Source organism: Myotis myotis, unplaced genomic scaffold (genome assembly GCF_014108235.1).
Source record: "Myotis myotis isolate mMyoMyo1 unplaced genomic scaffold, mMyoMyo1.p scaffold_m19_p_12, whole genome shotgun sequence".
Taxonomy (NCBI): domain Eukaryota; kingdom Metazoa; phylum Chordata; class Mammalia; order Chiroptera; family Vespertilionidae; genus Myotis; species Myotis myotis.
Window position 1 is genome coordinate 40,279,404 of NW_023416316.1, and position 18,883 is coordinate 40,298,286.

The 18,883-nt window shown below is 39.1% G+C and overlaps 1 protein-coding gene across 3 annotated transcripts in view; it reads right to left on the minus strand.

The window, feature by feature from the left end:
• Window positions 1-214: 214 nt before the first annotated feature.
• The window catches only part of CUNH9orf85 (chromosome unknown C9orf85 homolog), a 52,057-nt gene continuing 33,388 nt past the window's right edge, over window positions 215-18,883 (minus strand). For all 3 annotated transcript variants that reach the window (XM_036330844.1, XM_036330845.1, XM_036330846.1), the window contains 2 exons: window positions 1,996-2,109; window positions 215-1,467 (listed from right to left, as the gene is read on the minus strand). In XM_036330844.1, coding sequence (XP_036186737.1) covers window positions 1,314-1,467; window positions 1,996-2,109 — 268 coding nt within the window. In that variant the 3' untranslated portion in view covers window positions 215-1,313. The remainder of the gene's footprint in view (window positions 1,468-1,995; window positions 2,110-18,883) is intronic.

Genomic DNA, 18,883 nt, shown 5'->3' on the forward strand with positions numbered 1-18,883 from the left:
CAGAAATTCAGCAATTTGATACCAAGTGTTGGAAACGAGGCAGAGCACTGGAACTCTTGACACACTGCTGTGGGGAAGGGAGATGGCAGTCCTTCTGGAAAGACAGCTGGCACTGTAGAATAGTAATACTGATGCCCTCGACAACTGCTAGATTCATGTATACAAAAATGTGTACCAAGAAATAAGACGTGTACCAAAAACACATATAACAATGTTCAAAGCAGTATTCTTTGTAATAGGGAAAAATTGAGATAACTCAAATGGCTCTCAACAATAGAGAGTATAAAATCATGGTACATAAATACAATAGAATAAAACAGAGACATCTAAATGAACTAGTAACAGCTTTTGCAACAACCTGAATCAATCTCACAAATTTCATAATAAAATAAAGAAGAGGTACAAAATAATGTGCATAAGTGTATTCAAAACTAATGCCTGCCACTTATTTTTAAATGGTTCAGCAAATAAAATATATATCCATATCCACCTATTCAGATACAAACAAAATGTACAAACTGTTAACAAATATGAATCTAGGTAGGATTATACAAAGGTTCATTGCATTATTTTGCTACTTTTCTTTAGGTTTGAGATTTTTCATAATAAAAAGAAAAAAAGTTCAAAAATCAGATAAAGCTAATTTACATTGTTTAGGAGTAGTTCTTCATCTGTGTGATAGACGTATGAGTTTTCTTTATAAGTATTTACTAAACTATACATACATATTTTATGCAGTTTTCTGTATGTATACTTTATAAAAGAAAAAAGGTTAAAATGTGATGATAAAAATACATTTAAAAAAACTGCTACATACTTGTTAAACATTATTATTTAAAAAATTAACTTTCTGCTTTATAAAGCAACCAAACATTAAGTTAGGGGGCTTTTGTTTGTGGGTCATTTACTTGAGATAAATTTATCAAAAGGAACACACCTGAGGACCCATTTTTGAGGCTAGCAATAATGTCATCGGATTTTTTCTATGAGATAGTTCTTACAAAACCATCAATTCTGAATCTTGTTACTTTGATATTCTTCTATATAATTCCCATGAACTGCATTATGATACCCCAATGCTCACTGGGCAGATCTTCTAGCATATGCTACTTAGAAGTTTATTGTAAGAAAAGTCTGCATAAGTTATATAATTGTTCAAATATTATACACAATTTATATTGTCCATGTATAAATGTTATCATTTTCTATAGGTTATTCTAAATTCTTTATTAGGATTTCACAGTATTTTTCTGTAAAACCCTCAAATAAAAAGTTGTTCAGAATTTCATGTTTTCACACTGACTTTTAATATATTAATCTATTTGATTGTCATCTTCTTCTGAGTCATCTAAATCAATATTAAAATCTAAGTCATCACTTTCTTCTTTATTTCTTCTGCAGCTTCTTCTACAATTGGAATGTGGATTATTTTCAATGTTTTCTGTGTTTTCTGTTTCTTTATTAAACCTAAAGATGGAAGGAAAAACCTCTTTATTTCCCAGGCTTTCACTATTTACTTGTGTGGATTGAAAATAACATTATGCTACATTTCCTGATTAACAGAAGCCTAATGAAATAAATAAAAAGAAAAAAATCCTTGAAGACTAAGTTACGACCCAACGAATTATATTATTATCATTCTTTAATGTCTTTTTCAATATATAGTTATTGACTGTTGTCAAAAAAGTAGACTCAAAGAAAATGTATGTTGTCCAGTAAAGAAAAGTAGTTACATAATAAAGAACTTTTTAATAATGAGTAATGAATATAAACCTCATGGATAAATATTTTAATTTCCTAAAAATATAAAGTTTCACTTATAAAGTTTCACTTCAATCTGTAATGATAAAGACTTTTTTCTATTAGGTAGAAAAAGTCTACATTAGTGTGATACACTGAAACTTAAGACCTTCAGAGCTAATGAACATTTCCTTAAATAAAATTCGCTTAATAATTACTAAAACAGTAAAACCCAAACATAAAAGAAATACTCACGGAGTAACAATGTCTTCTTTCTTTCCACATTTTGCGCAAACTTCAAGTTCACAGGCACATGGTCTACATATTATGTGATAAGAATCTTTCACTGTCTTTTGTAAACATTTAACACTAAAAGTAGAAAATGAAATCAAACATTAATATTTGAAAAAATGAGGAAGTGAAGCTAAATGTCTAGATAAAAAGCCCCAAAATCAAAACTCCTAAATTCCAATCTCAGAAAAAGGAGACATATGTAAAACTTTAGACAATTAAAAAAATAATTCCAATCTCATGTATTTATCTTATATAACTTTACATTAAATAAAGCATTTCTAGATAACAGGTTACAGATCAACTTGAGATTTATCTGCTTTCAAAATGCCTTTAAAAATGTCATCTGCAAACAGTGACAATTTTACTTCTCCCTTTCCAACTTGGATGCCCTTTATTTCTTTTTCTTGCCTAATTACTCTGGCCAGAACTTACACTACTATCCTATATAATAAAGAAGTGATATGCAAATTGACCGTCATGCCCTCACACAAGATGTCACCCCCATGTGGTCACAAGATGGCCACCACAAGATGGCCGGCAGGGGAGGGCAGTTAGGAGCAACCAGACCAGCAGGGGAGGGCAGTTAGGGATGACCAGGCCTGCAGGGGAGGGCAGTTAGGGGTGACCAGGCTGGCAGGGGAGGGCAGTTGGGGGCAACTGGGCCAGCAGGGGAGGGCAGTTGGGCATCAATCAGGCTGGCAGGGGAGTGGTTAGGGAGTGATCAGGCTGGCAGGCTGAAGCGGTTAGGGGCTATCAGGCAGGCAGGCAGGTGAGTGTTTGGGAGGCAGAAGTCCTGGATTGTGAGAGGGATGGCCAACTGCAGTTACAAGATGGCCACCACAAGATCGGGCCTAAACCAGCAGTTGGACATCCCCCAAGGGATCCCAGATTGGAGAGGTGCAGGCTGAGCTGAGGTACACCCCTCTCCCCCAGTGCACGAATTTCATGCACTGGGCCTCTAGTGTTGAATAAAAGTGGCAAGAGTGGGCATTCTGTCTTATTCTGATTCTACAGGAAAAGCTTCCAGCTTTTCACTGCTGAATATGTCAGCTGTGTGCTGACATCTATTAAGATGATCATATGATTTTCACCTTTCATTCTGTTAATGTGGTGTATCACATTGATTGATTTGTAGATGATAAACTATCCTTACATTCCTGGAACAAATTCCACTTGATTATGGTATATGATCTTTTTATGTACTGTTGAATTTGATTTGCTAATAATCAGTTGAGGATTTTTGCTTATAAGGTATATTAATCAGGAATATTGGCCTGTAATTTTCTTTTCTTGTGGTATCCTTGTCTAGTTTTAGTATCAGTGATGCAGGCCTTATAAAATGGGTTTGGAAGTTTTCCCTCCTCTTCTATTTTTTGGAAGAGTTAAGAAGAGTTGGTATTAATTTTCTTAGAATGTTTGGTAGAAATCAACAGTGAAGCTGTCTGATCTCGCACTTTTGTTTGTTGGGAGTTTTTGATTATTGATTCAATCTCTTTTCTAGTAATCTATTCAGATTTTCTCTTCCTTAATGATTCAGTCTTGGCAGGTTGTATGTCTAGGAATTTATCTGTTTCTTCTAGGTAGTCAAATTTGTTGGTGTACAATTGTTCATAGTCTGTTGTGAATCTTTGTATTTTTGTGGTATCAGTTATAACATCTCTTTCATTTGGGATTTTATTTATTTGAGAATCCTCTCTTTCTAGCTAAAGATTTGTCAATTTTGTTTATGTTTTTAACTAATCAACTCATTAATATTTTCTATTGTCTTTTTAGTTTCTATTTCATTTATTTCAGCTCTGATCTATGTTGCTTCCTTCTTTCTCATTGCTTCGTACTTTTTTCTTCTTTCTCTAGTTCCTTGAGGTGTAAAGTTAGATTTTGTTTCTTGATCTAAGCAGTTATTAATGTGAACGTCTCTCTTAGAACAGTTACTGTTACATCCCAAAGTTTTGGTATGTTCTATTTCCATTTTCACTTATCCCAGGGTATTTTTTTTTTAAAATTTCTCTCAGATTTCTTCTTTGACCCATTGATTGTTTAATAGCATGTTGCTTATTCTCCACAAATTAGCAAATTTTCTGGTTTTCTTCTTGTAATTTGATTTCTAGTTTCATATCATTGTGGTTGCAAAAGATGCTTGATATAATTTAAATCTTAAATTTTTATCACTTGTTTTGAGGACTAACATGTGATTTATCCTCAACAATATTCCATGTGCACTTGAGAATAATGTATATTCCATTGCTTTAGGATAGAATGTTCTGCATATCTATAATAATAAAAGCATAATATGCTAATTAGACCAGACAGCCGAACGACCTTCCAGATGAAGCTGGGGCTTTGAGGGACGAGGCAAGCTGCCATGGCTGTGAGGGCTGAGCCCCTTGCACAAATTTTGTGCATCAGGCCTCTAGTATCTGTATAATATTGTTAAAATGCCCATACTACTTAAAGCAATATATAGATTCAATGCAATCCCTATCAAAATCTTGATGACATTTTTCACGGAGATAAAACAAATAATTCTGAAATTTATATGCACAAAAGACCCCATATAGCCAAATCAATATTGAGAAAAATGAACAAAGTTGGAGGCATCATGCTCCCTGATTTCAAACTATATTACAAAGCTATAATGATCAAAACAGTATGATATTGACATAAAAGAGGCATACAGATCAAAGAGAATAGAGAGCCCAGAAATAAACTCACTCAATTAATTTGCAATAAAGAAGTCAAAAATATATTAACAAACTCTTCAATAATTGCTGAGAAAACTGGACAGCCTCATACATAGGAAAAGAAAATGGACCACAATTATACATCATATCCCAAAACTAACTAAAAATGGATTAAAGACTTAAATGTGAGACCTGAAACCATAAGACTCCTAAACACACACACACACACACACACACACACACACACACACACACACAACATAGGCTGTAAGCAATGATTCTTTAAATTTGACACCAAGATTAAATGGAACAAAAGAACAAAAATAAGCAAGTGGGACTAAATCAAACTAAACAGCTCTGTACAACAAAGGAAACCATCAACAAAATAAAAAGGCAACCTACTGAATGGGGAAAATATAAGTAAAACATGTATCTGTAAGGGGTTAATATCCAAAATATATAAAGGTCTCACACAAATCAATAGCAAAAACAAACAATCTGATTAAAAAATGGGCAGAGAATCTGAATAGACATTTTTCCAAAAACAATTAACAGATGGTCAACATGTATATGAAAAGATGTTCAGCATCACTAATTCTCAGGAAAATGCAAATCAAAACCACAATGAGATTATTCCTTCAAAAAGCTATTATCAAAAAGACTAGAAATAACAAGTGTTGGTAAGGATATAAAGAAAAGAGAACCCTTGTGCACTGTTGGTGGAAATGTAAATTGGTATAGCTAGTGCTATGGAAAAAGTATGGAGGTCCATCAAAAAATTAAAAAATAGAACTATCACATGACTCAACAATCCACTTCTGGATATTTATCTGAAGAAAATGAAATCACTAACTGAAATCAATAAAAACCTATTTTTAAAAATCCACTTTAAACATCAATATATAGTTAAAAAGAAAGTATAGTACCAGGACAATGAAGGGATAAATTTTCCAAAAACACACAATATTCCTGAACGTTTATGCATCCAACAACAGGCTGTTAAAATAAAAGAGGGGAAGCTATGAAATAAGAAGAGAAATAGACAAGTTCATAATTATAACTAGGGACTTTATCATCTCTCTCTGTAACTAACTGGACAAATAGACAAAAAAAAAAAAAAATCAGTAAGGATATAGAACACCTGGTTAGCAGAAGACTATGAACCAAATTGACATTTATAGAACCCTCCACCCAACAAGGGCAATATGTTCTTTTCAAGTACACATGAAACATTCTCTAAGTAGATCATATCTGAGCCATAAAACCAACCTCAATAAATTAAAAAAAAAACCAAAAACCTGTAAACTTACAGGAAATATGTTCTCTTACCACAGTGAAATTGACTGGAAACCAGTAACAGAAAAATATATGGAAAATGCCCAAATATCTATAAATTAGAACACTTCTAAAGAATCTACAGGTCAAAGAGGAAGTCACAGAAAAATTAGAAAATATTTTGACTGAAGGACAATGAAAACACATAACCAAAATTTGTACAAAAAGCTAAAAAAGTTCTTGGGAAATATATATAATTACATGTTTATATTAAAACAAGAAAAACGATCTAAACTTATACCTTAAGAAAATAGAAAAAGGGGGAGAAACTAAGATGGCGGCATAGGTAAACACCGGGAAATTGTCGCCTCCCACAACAATTGAAAATTACCGCAAAGGACTGAGCAAACATCATCCAGAACAACAGAAAGGCTGGCTGAGTGTAAATTCTACAACTAGAAGGAAAGAAAAGCACGCTGAGAGCCAGAGGCGCTGCGGAGGTGAAGTGCAGAGGTACGGCGGCTCGCGCGCGCACAGAAAGGGGGTGGCACCTGAGGACGCGGCTGTCTTTTTGAATCACAAACTCCCGACTGCTCTGAACTCCGGTTCCGGGAAGTCTCTGGGGACCCAGGTCTCATACGGGGAGAAGCTGGTCTGTCCGGCAGCGGGCGAACTTGAAGGCGGCTTTCCCTCAGAGGTGCTTGCAGCCGTTACCGGGACACTGAGACCCGCGACTCCGGGCGGAGAATCGGCCATAGCTCCCTGATCCGCCCTTTGATTCCCTGAGACCCCGCCCCACCCAGGCTGCGGCAGAGGCTTTTGCATGTGAATGTACCTAACTGCAGCCCAGCCAGGCAGACCCGGAACTTCCAAGAGAAGGCCCAAGGCCCCGCAGCGGCTTGCATTGCTTCACAGCTGAGCCTCTTCGTGGCTCCTGCTGTGTGGCCTCAGGCAGAGGCTGAATTAGCACCTCCTTAGATCCAGGAGCCACTGTACCCAGTGGTCAGAGGGGGACCATCCAGATTGCAACTCCTCAGATCCATAAGGGACACACTCAGGGAGCAGACTCAGTGAGCACCAAAGCCCCACTGAAGCAAGTCTTGCCCCAGAAGGGTGTCTTCAGCACAGAAGTTCTCCCACTTTTGACACAGCTGATTCTCACAGCCAATTGGCCTGGAGGTCAATTCCTCCCAGTGATTCTACAACAACCAAGGCACCAAGAGTGCACCAAGAGTGTCCACCCCAGGTAACTGGGGAACCTGAGCTACTGGGCCCTACAGGACACCTGGCGCGCAGGGCCACTCTATCAACACAGGGAAGCTGCCAAAATGCGGAGACAAAGAAACAGGTCACAAATGGCAGAAATGGAGGAAAGCAAACGATTGGATATAGAGTTCAAGGCCACGTTTATAAGGTTTTTCAAGAATTTTATGGAAACCGCCGATAAATTTAATGAATCCCTCAATAAGTATAGTGAGACCATGGAGGACATGAAAAAGGACCAACTAGAAATTAAGCATACACTGACTGAAATAAAGAATAATTTACAGAGATCCAGCAGCAGACAAGAGGATCCCAAGAATCAAGTCAAAGATTTGAAATTTAAAGAAACAAAAAATACCCAACCGAAAAAGAAAAAAGAAAAGAGATTCCAAAAATATGAAGATAGTGTAAGGAACCTCTGGGACAACTTCAAGCGTACCAACATCAGAATTATAGGGGTACCAGAAGGAGAGAGAGGGCAAGATATTGAAAATATATTTGAAGAAATAATGACAGAAAACTTCCCATACCTGGTGAAAGAAATGAACTTACAAGTCCAGGAAGCGCAGAGAACCCCAAACAAAAGGAATCCAAAGAGGACCACACCAAGACACATCATAATTAAAATGCCAAGAGCAAAAGATAAAGAGAGAATCTTAAAAGCAGCAAGAGAAAGACAGTCAGTTACCTACAAGGGCGTACCCATACGACTGTCAGCTGATTTCTCAACAGAAACCATGCAGGCCAGAAGAGACTGGCAAGAAATATTCAAAGTGATGAATAGCAAGAACCTGCAACCAAGATTACTTTATCCAGCAAAACTATCATTCAGAATAGAAGGTCAGATAAAGAGCTTCACGGATAAGAAAAAGCTAAAGGAGTTCATCACCACCAAACCAGCATTATATGAAATGCTGAAAGGTATTCTTTAAGAAGAGGAAGAAGAAAAAGGAACTCTGACAAGGTGCCACAGCATGGATGGAACTGGAGAGCGGATAAATACCACATGATCTCACTCATTTGTGGAATATAATGAACAACATAAGCTGATGACTGTCGGGACTTGGAGGGAAGGTAGGGGAGGGTGGGGGTAAGGGGGAAAGATCAACCAAAGGACTTATATGCAAGCATATAGGCCTAATCAATGGACATGGACAACGGGGGGGTGAGGGCATGAGCGGGGGGGGGGGGGGGGGGGTAGAGGGTAACGTGGGGACAAGGACACATATGTAATATCTTAATCAATAAAAAATATATTAAAAAAAAAAGAAAATAGAAAAAGACAAATAAATTAAACTATAAGCAAACAAAAGGGAGAAATATTGATATAAACAGAAAACAATGAAATTGAAAACAGAAAAACAGAGAAAATTAGTAACACCAAAACCAGGCTCACTGAAAAGATTAATATAATTTATAAACACATAACCAGACTGATCAGGACAAAAAAAGGAGAAGAAACAAATTACCAATATCAGGAATTGAAGAAAGGACAGCATTATAGATCCAACAGATAGTGAACGAATAATAATAAAATTTTACTGACAACTCTATGCCCATAAATCCAACATTGAAATGTACAAATTTGGGAAAGAGACGTTATCAAAACTTGCTTAAGAAGAAAAAGAAACCATGAACAAAACAACGAGAAAACCCACTGTGTGGGAAAACATATTTGCCAATGTCATATCCGATAAGGGCCTAATCTCCAAAATTTATAGGGAACTCATACAACTTAACAAAAGGAAGATAAACAATCCAATCAAAAAATGGGCAAAGGACCTAAATAGACACCTTTCAAAAGAGGACATTCAGAAAGCCAAGAGACATATGAAAACATGCTCAAAGTCACTAATCATCCGAGAGATGCAAATCAAAACAACAATGAGGTACCATCTCACACCTGTCAGACTGGCTATCATCAACAAATCAACAAACGACAAGTGCTGGAGAGGATGTGGAGAAAAAGGAACACTTGTGCACTGCTGGTGGGAATGCAGACTGGTGCAGCCACTATGGAAGACAGTATGGAGTTTCCTTAAAAAACTGAAAATGGAACTCCCATTTGACCCTGTGATCCCACTTCTAGGAATATATCCCAAGAAACCAGAAACACCAATCAGAAAGGATATATGCACCCCTATGTTCATAGCAGCACAATTCACCATAGCTAAGATCTGGAAACAGCCTAAGTGCCCATCAGTAGATGAATGGATTAGAAAACTGTGGTACATCTACACGATGGAATACTATGCTGCTCTAAAAAGGAAGGAACTCTTACCATTTGCAACGTCATGGATGGAACTGGAGAGCATTATGCTAAGTGAAATAAGCCAGTCAATGAAGGAAAAATACCACATGATCTCACTCATTCATGGATAATAGAGACCATTATAAACTTTTGAACAATAATAGATACAGAGGCAGAGCTGCCTCAAACAGATTGTCAAACTGCAGCAGGAAGGCCGGGGAGGGTTGCGGGGCAGGAGGTAGGGGGGTAAGAGATCAACTAAAGGACTTGTATGCATGCATAGAAGCATAACCAGTGGACATAAGACATTGGGGGATAGGGGAGGCTAGGGGACTGTCTAGGGCGGGGGGATAAAATGGACACATATGTAATACCCTTTGTAATACTTTAAGCAATAAAAAAAAAAAAAAAAAAAAAAAAACTTGCTTAAGAAGAAATACTTAATCTAAAAATTCCTCTATCCATTAAAGAAAAATTTAATCATAGTTAAAAACTCTCCAACAAGTAAAACTACAGGCCCAAATGGTTTCATTGATGAATTCTACCAAACATTTAAGAAATAATACTAATTTTTTCAAAAACCTTCCAAAAAACAAAATAGGAAGAAACAGTTCCCAACTTATTTGATGAGGCCCTAATAGCAAAACAAACAAAAATTACAGATTGGTATTTCTAGTAAACATAGATGTAAAAATCTATGACAAAATGTGAGCAAATCAAATCTAGCAAAATATAAAAAGGATACATATAATGACTAATTGGGGTTTACCCAAGAGCATGCAAGACTAACTCAATATTAATATCAATAAATGTAATTCACCAAATCAGTGTTCTAAGGAAGACAAACCGTATGATAATCTCAACAGATGCAGAAAAAGCATTTGACAAAATTTAATAACCATTCATAATAAAAAGCCTCAGTAAACAATGAATTGGAGGAAAATTCTTCAACCTCATAAAGAGCATTTACAAAGAATCTACAACCAATATCATGCTTAATGAGAAAAGACTGAATACCTTCCCCATAAAATCAGGAGCAAGGCAAGAGTATCTGCCCTCATCACTCCCAGACAGCACAAGGTCAAATGAAATAAAAGCCATACAGATTGGAAAGCAAGAAGTAAAACTGTGTTCATATAGAAAATCCCAAAGAATCTATTTTTAAATGTATTAGAAATAAAATGTGAGTTTATTAAAGTCACAATATCTAGGGTCAGTAAAGAAAAATAAACTGTATTTCTACATTGTAGCAATGACCAATGATTTCCTGCAAAAATTGACAAGCTGATTCTAAAAGTTATTTTTTTTAAAAAGCTAAGAAATTATAATAGTCAAAACCACTTTCAAAAAGAAAAAAAGGGCCGTAACCAGTTTGGCTCAGTGGATAGAGCGTCAGCATGCAGACTGAAAGGTCCTGGGTTTGATTCTGGTCAAGGACATGTACCTTGGTTGCGGGCACATCTCCAGTAGGAAGTGTGCAGGAGGCAACTGATCGATGTTTCTACCTCTCTATCTCTCTCCCTTCCTCTCTGTAAAAAATCAATAAAATATATTTTTTTTAAAAAAAGAAAAAAAGGTTGGAAGATTCTCCTGACTGGATTTCAAGACTTACCATAAAGCCCCAGTAATCAAGATAGTGTGGTTGGTCACAGACACACAGATCAATGAGATAGAATGAAATCCAAAAATAAACCCATACATATGTCAACTGATTTCCAACCCAGGACAAAGGGATTTCAAGGAAGAAAGGGTAGCTTTTTCAACAAATGATGCTGGAATAATGGAAGAGCCATAAAATTAACAGGAAATGAGTTATAAACCCAAATATAAAAGCAGAAAATATTTGCCAAACACGTATCTGATAAAAATATTTGTACTGAGAATATAAAAAACTTTCAAAACTCAGTAATAATTAAACAAAACAACTCAGAAAACACATTAGCTAATGAACAGAAAGAACTACCCCAAAGAAGAAATAGAGATGCCAAATGAGCACGTGAAAAGGTGCTTAGCACCAGTGGTCATCAGAGAGATGCAAATTTTAATCACAATGAGATGCAGCTTAGGACTAAAATATCAGGAACTCTCAAACTATTGAAGGGAATGTAAATGGTATAGCCACTCTGGAAAAGTTAGACAGTTCAATATAAAAACACCCTTAACATACAATCCAGCAATTTCACTGCTACATATTTACCCCCCCAAAATGAAAACATATGTTCACACAAAACCTGTACATAAATGTTTATGGCAATGTAATTCATAACCACTAACCTTTCAATGCCCATCAATTGGTGAATGGATAACAATTGGTGGTCCAATCAGTGGAAAAATAAGTTTGGATTAGGAAAATTTTCAGTGTTGTATTGTTTTTTTGCTTTAATTTTTTTTAAGTTTTAAAATAATTTTAAAGAAAATCTATTTTGGCTAGGTTCATCTCAGGATTTAAGAAAACTACAATGTTTTCATTTATCTATGTTGTTTCACACCAGGGACTTCATAGGTAAACCAATCCTTAAGTATCCAAATAGCTAATTCAGGGATAAAACTATTTACAGAATTGTCAAAGTTAAAATTTACATGTAAAATAGGCGTAAAAATGGAATCTCCTGTTTTGAAATCTGAAGTCCAAAGATCACAGATTCTACATTCTCTAGCCCCAAAACAACACTGGCTCAATCACCTGCATAGCTTATTCAAATGCAGATTAATGGCTACACCCATTATTTACATAATCAGAATCTTGGGAATGGGTCCCAATCTGTCAGTTAACCTCTTTAAGAAATTCTTATGCACATGGCCACTTCTAACCCCTGACTGGATCAAAGAAATACTTTCTTGATGTGGAGGCTTTCCAGTGTTCCCACTGCTGGCTGAGACTGTAATGGCCAATTTGGAGAAGAGAAGAATTCTATTGCTGAAATAAATTATTCTATTTTCAAATTTAAATTCATTCTGAAAACCGGTTAGATTATATTAAGCTAGTATTTCTATGACTATAAATATACCTATTTATAAGGAGATACACATATAATTTTTAACTGACATGTTTCCTCATGTTTGTGAAAATGTAAATTATATACATTTTAGATGTTTACCGCCTTCCCAGTTTCTGTCACAGAAGTGGGACCTTGGTGTGTCTTCTCTTTCAAAACTCTTAATCCATGCTTGACATCCTCACTGGAAGTATAGTGAGAGAAGGTCTGAAAGTAATTGAGTTTCTGGATTTTTTTTTTTAATCACTATAGTATATTTGCCTTGCCATAGAATCTTGATCTTAATAATTAAATGGTTTAGATATTATTTTAATGATACATGATATGAATTCCAAATTGTCATAAAACTCATGAAACATACTGAAACATCTTCAAAATAACTGTAAATTATTTACTCCTGAGAGTGTGTTTTTCATATAAAATACATAGTAAGGAAAGACATTAAAATCACCTAATGTAAGTTTTAAATAATTTTCGTTAAAAATTAGCTATATTTTGAAAATTTTGTGAGTACATTGCAAAAAGAACTTCAGATGTTAAAATAATGATGGTTTTGCCTTCTTTTCATTTCTCCATAGCATACAATTCCTAAGAATAATCAAACGATCTTGACCATTCATATACCACAAGTAATTATTTTAATAAAAACTGTGGTCAAATAAAAACACAGGTCATTCCTATAAAACGTGTTTACTAACAAAGGAGACAGTAATATACTTTTTTTAGAATGTTATTTTAAAAGTAAAAAGACATTTACCTTTTTACATGAAAAACACACAAAAAAGTAATTAAAAGTTAAAAAATGTTCATTACATATTTATGGATGAAAATCAGAGACAAAATTTGAAGTTTTCACTTGTCTCACTAATATTTTTCTTTTAAAAGTTACTTTTCATAGAAAAGTTATTAATATTAATACTTTATGGGCATATGTTATTTATACTCATATTATTTACTAAATAATTATTTTTAAATGTCTTATTCATATCTAATATAAATACTAATATACATAAAACCCATATAGGTATATAAACCAAGCTCTGGGGTCCTCAGTCATTTTTAAGAATATAAAATGGTCCTGAGAACCAGTGATATCTATATATATAAAAGCCTAATATGCAAAGTGTCCCCGCGGGCAGGAGTTAGGCCAACTGGGCTCACTATGACATGCACTGACCATCAGGGGGCAGCGCGGAATGAAGGAAGGCCCTGGCCAGCAGCCACTAGGGACCCTATCTGTGCACAAACTTCGTGGACTGGGCCTTTAGTACACAATAAATACCAATGGGGAAAATAACTGATCTTATATTTCTAGTACTTACTAGAAATAAAAGGCTTACTTTACTCTGCCACAACTTTTCTGGCACTGCCTCCGGTTCCTGGTTATATTATTACACTTTAACCTTTATCATAATTAAACTCCACTTATATACTCTCACATATTCGATGACTAAGTGCTTTCATAAACAGTGAGCTGTGCTACTCCACCCTTAGTGTGCAAATAATAGAAACCTAACATTGACAGAGTTCCACAACATATTTCCTCCAAGGGCTCTAAGTAATCTGTGCTAACAGAGAAAGATTCTGAAACTATACTAAGGAATTACATCATATGCTACTTAGAAAATGTTTTTAAGAAAACAATATCCCCAAATTCCAATAACCTTGAGTAGAAGTTACAATTCACTTTCCTGTGTCCCAAACTGAGGTGTTTGAAAATAAGTAGAAAGATCAAACCAACTTTTCTATTTATTTATTTATTTTTAATTGATTTGAGAGAGAAAGGGAGAGGGAGAGAGAGGGAGACACAGAGAGAGAAATATCAATGTGAGAGGGAAACATCAATCAGTTGCCTCCTGTACACACCCGACTGGAGACCAAACTCACAACCTGGGCATGTGCCCTGACGGGGAATGGAACCAGCGACCTTTCGGTGCACAGGCCACTCAACCACACTGGCCAGCGCCGGACCAACTTTTCTTGTTGCAGTAGAAGATTTGATTCGAGTAATTCTTAAGAGTACATAATAATTCATCTCTGACTAAGAGTAGTTTAGGAAAACAGAGAAAATCAAAATCATTACATTTTAGGACAGGCAATTTTAAATTAAACCTTGCTGTATCAATCAATATTAATGTCAAAAAGTAGGCTTCAGCCCTAACTGGTTTGGCTCAGTGGATAGAACATCGGCCTGCGGACTGAAGGGTCCCAGGTTCAATTCTGGTCAAGGGCATGAACCTTGGTTGCGGGCACAACCCCAGTTGGGGGTGTGCAGGAGGCAGCTGATCGATGTTTCTCTCTTATCAATGTTTCTAGGGTCTCTATCCCTCTTCCTTCCACTCTGTAAAAAACAAATAAAATATTTTTTTAAAAAAAAGTAGGCTTCAGCCCTGACTGGTTTGGTTCAGTGGATAGAGCATCGGTTGACGGACTGAAGAGTCCCAGGTATGATTCCAGTCAAGGGCATGTACCTTGGTTGCAGGCACAACCCCAGTGGGGAGTGTGCAGGAGGCAGCTGATCGATGTTTCTCTCTCATCGATGTTTCTAACTCTCTATCCCTCTTCCTTCCTCTCTGTAAAAAATCAATAAAATATATTCAAAAAGTAGGCTTCATACACAGGTGAGCGATTGATGACAATAATGAAAACAACACTTTTACCTTTAAATAATATATTCAAAACAGATAGAAAATCTTCTTTTTGACAGATAGCACTGATTCATGTTCATGGATCAACATCCTATATATTAAAAGCCTAATATGCTAAGTGTCTGGTCATCTGGTCAGCCGTTCAACCAATCAAAGTGTAATCTATCCTATCTAATAAAAGAGAAACATGGTAACTAGCCGTACCTCCGCTACCCTTCCCATTGGCTAATCAGGGCGATATGCAAATTAACTGCCAGCCAAGATGGCGGCCAGCAGCCAGGCAGCTTGAAGCGAACATGAGGCTGGCTTGCTTCAGTGACGGAGGAAGCCAAAGTTCCCCGCCTGCCGCTGCCGGCCTATGAGCTTGCAGTTTGAAACATTGTTACAAATATAGAAGCTAAACAAAACCCCAGAAACCTGCTTTCAGCCAGCCGGGATCTCAGAGCTGGAGTTGAAACAATGCTTCGATTATAGAACCCAAACAAACCAGATACCTGCTTTCAGCAGCCAAGGTCTCAGAGCTGGAGCCAAGCCTCAGAGCTAAAGCTGGCCCAGAATAAAAGAAAAAAAGGAGCGGTTGGGAGCTTCAGTCACCCACCAGCCTGAAAACAGCCCTCAGCCCCTCACCCAGACTGGCCAGGCACCCCAGTGGGGACCCCCACCCTGAAGGGGGTGTGACAGGCTGCAAACAGCCATCATCCCCTCATCCAGGCTGGCCAGGCACCCAAGCGGGACCCCCAACCTAATCCAGGACACCCTTCAGGGCAAACCAGCAGGCCCCCACCCATGCACCAGGCCTCTATCCTATATAGTAAAAGGGTAATATGCCTCCCAGCACCGGGATCAGCAGAGCCGCGAGGCCTCCCAGCACCAGGATCAGCGTTACAGGGGGCAGCGCCAAACCCCCCTGATCGCCCTGCAGCTCTGTGTGTGACAGGGGGCGGGGCAACAACCTACCTATCTGCCCTGCTCTGTTCGTGACAGGGGAAGGCACCCAAACCCCGATTGGCCTGCGGCTCTGTGTGTGACAGGGTGCGGTGCCCCAACCCCCCACCCACGGGCCCTGCTCTGTGTGTGATGGGGTAGAGCTATAACATCCCCATCGGCCCTGCCCTGAGTGTGACAGGGTGCGGTGCCCCAACCCCCTGATCCGCCCTGCTCTGTGGGTGACAGGGGGCGGTGCCCCAACTCCCCTATCGGCCCTACTCTGTGAGTGACAGGGGGGAGCTCCTCAACCCCCTGATCGGCCCTGCTCTGTGCATGACAGAGGGGAGCTCCCCAACCCCCTGATCGACCCTGCTCTGTGCGTGACAGGGTACGGAGCCCCAACCCCCCTGATGGGCCCTGCTCTGTGAGTGATAGGGGGTGGCGCCGCAACCTCCCCATCGACCCTGCCTTGAGTGTGACAAGGGACGGTGCCCCAACCCCCCAATCGGCCCTACCCTAAGCGTGACTGAGGGTGGCATCGCAACCTCCCGATCCGCCCTGCTCTGTGCATGACAGGGGGCGGCACCCCAACTCCCCAATCAGCCCTGCTCTGAGCCCGATCAGGGGCTGCACCTAGGGATTGGGCCTGCCCTCTACCACCCGGGAGCAGGCCTAAGCTGGCAGGTCGTTATCTCCCGAGGGGTCCCAGACTGCGAGAGGGCACAGGCCGGGCTGAGAGACCCTCCCCTCCCCGCCGAGTGCACAAATTTTTGTGCACTGGTCCTCTAGTATATATATAAAAGCCTAAGTGACTGGCCGATCATTTGACCGGCCAACTGGTAGCTATGATGTGCACTGACCACCAGAGGGCAGAAGCTCAACGCAGGAGTGCCGAGTTGCAACGACTTGGCAGCTGCGGTTCTCGGGTGATGCACTCAGAACCAGAGAGGAGAGAGCTCAGTTCCGGGGTGCATCACCCAAAAACCACTCTCTCACAATCCAGGATCCCTAGGGGGATGTCGGAAAGCCAGTTTCGGTTCGATCCCTGCAGGCGAGGCAAAGGGACCCCACCAGTGCACAAATCTGTGCACCGGGCCTCTAGTATGCTAATGATATGCTAAGACCGCTCAGCCGCTTGCTATGATGTGCACTGACCACCAGGGGGCAGACAGTCGACTGGTCAACCAGTCGCTATGATGTGCACTGACCACCAGGGCAGACGCTCCAATAAGTAGGTTAGCTAGGGTCCAGCCGATCGAGACTGAGCGAGACAGACCATAGTCCCTCCCTGGCTGGCCAACCTCCCATGTCACCCGCCCTTGGTCCTGATCATGCACCAGGAGGGTCCCTCAGCCTGGCCTGCACCCTCTCTCAATCCAGGACGCCTCAGGGGATGTCAGAGAGCCGGTTTTGGCCCAACAGCAGAATGACTGGTTGCTATGATGCGCACTGACCACCAGGGGACAGACACTCAATGCAGGAGCTGCCCCCTGGTGGTCAGTGCACTCCCACAGAGGGAGCGCTGCTTAGCAAGAAGCCTTGAGCTGGGGTCACGGCTGGCAAACACAATGGCAGTGGCGGGAGCCTCTCCTTCTTCCGCGACAGTGCTAAGGATGTCTGACTGCCCGCAGGCCTACACCGTCAGTTGGACATCCCCCGAGGGCTCCCAGATTGCAAGAGGGTGCACTGGGCTGAGGGACAACCCCCCTTCCAAGTGTACAAATTTCATGCACCAGGCCTCCAGTTACATAATAGGAGGAAAGATAAATGAACAAATGACAATTTATGTGGAACCCCCATAGGGACAGCTTGAGATTAACTGCATTGTCTAATAAAGAAAACAGGGCTCTTGATTATTTTTCCCTCCATTCTCTGGTGCCTTCCTCAAAATGTTTTCTATAAACATTGTTTAGAGTAAGTGCTCTTATACTTTTAATTTATAACTTAAAAAATTGATTTTAGAAAGAGGAAGGGAGAGAGAAAGAGAAACACACAGAGAGAAATACTGACTTTTGTTGTCCCATTTATTTATGCATTTTTTGGTTGATTCTTGTATGTGTACTGACTGGGGATTGAACCTATAACCTGGGTTTATCTTGAGGCCACTATAATCAACTCAGTTGCCCAGCCAGGGCCTAATTTATAACTTTTCTAAATCTCTCTCTCCTTTTTTCACTTCATCATTAGTCTGCAATCTTACCTTGTGCCCTATAAACAAGTAATTAATGCCAATTGATGGACCAAGACTCCAGTGCCAAAGAATGAGTGTAAAGTGCTGCTGTGAATATAACCTCAAGCTGGTGAATATATCTGGTGCTCTCTGTGTATTAATTTGCTTTCTTTGAAAAATGAGTGCAGTGGCCCTCTTTATGAAGCAGGATTTTAGGAGTATAAGCTTCTTTCCTTTAAAAATAAGGGGTTAACAAATGCTGGCAAGGGTGTGGAGAAATTGGAATCCTTGTGCACTGTGGGTGGGATTGTAAAATGGTGCAATCTCTATGGAAAAAGTATGAAGAGTCCTCAAAAACTTAAAAATAGAATTACTGTATGATTCAGCCAGTCTTAAAGAGATATTTACACAATGTTCATAGCAATATTCACAATAGGCAACAGACAAATGATAAAGTGAAAACAGAGAGATAGATTTTAAAAAGTTATAATTTAGGCCTTGTCCAGGCAGCTGAGTTGGTGAGTGTGTCCTCCCGAAACACAATTGTGAAAGCAACACAAATGTGCATCAGGGGATGAATAGACAAACTGTGCTGCACACACACACACACACACACACACACACACACACACACACAC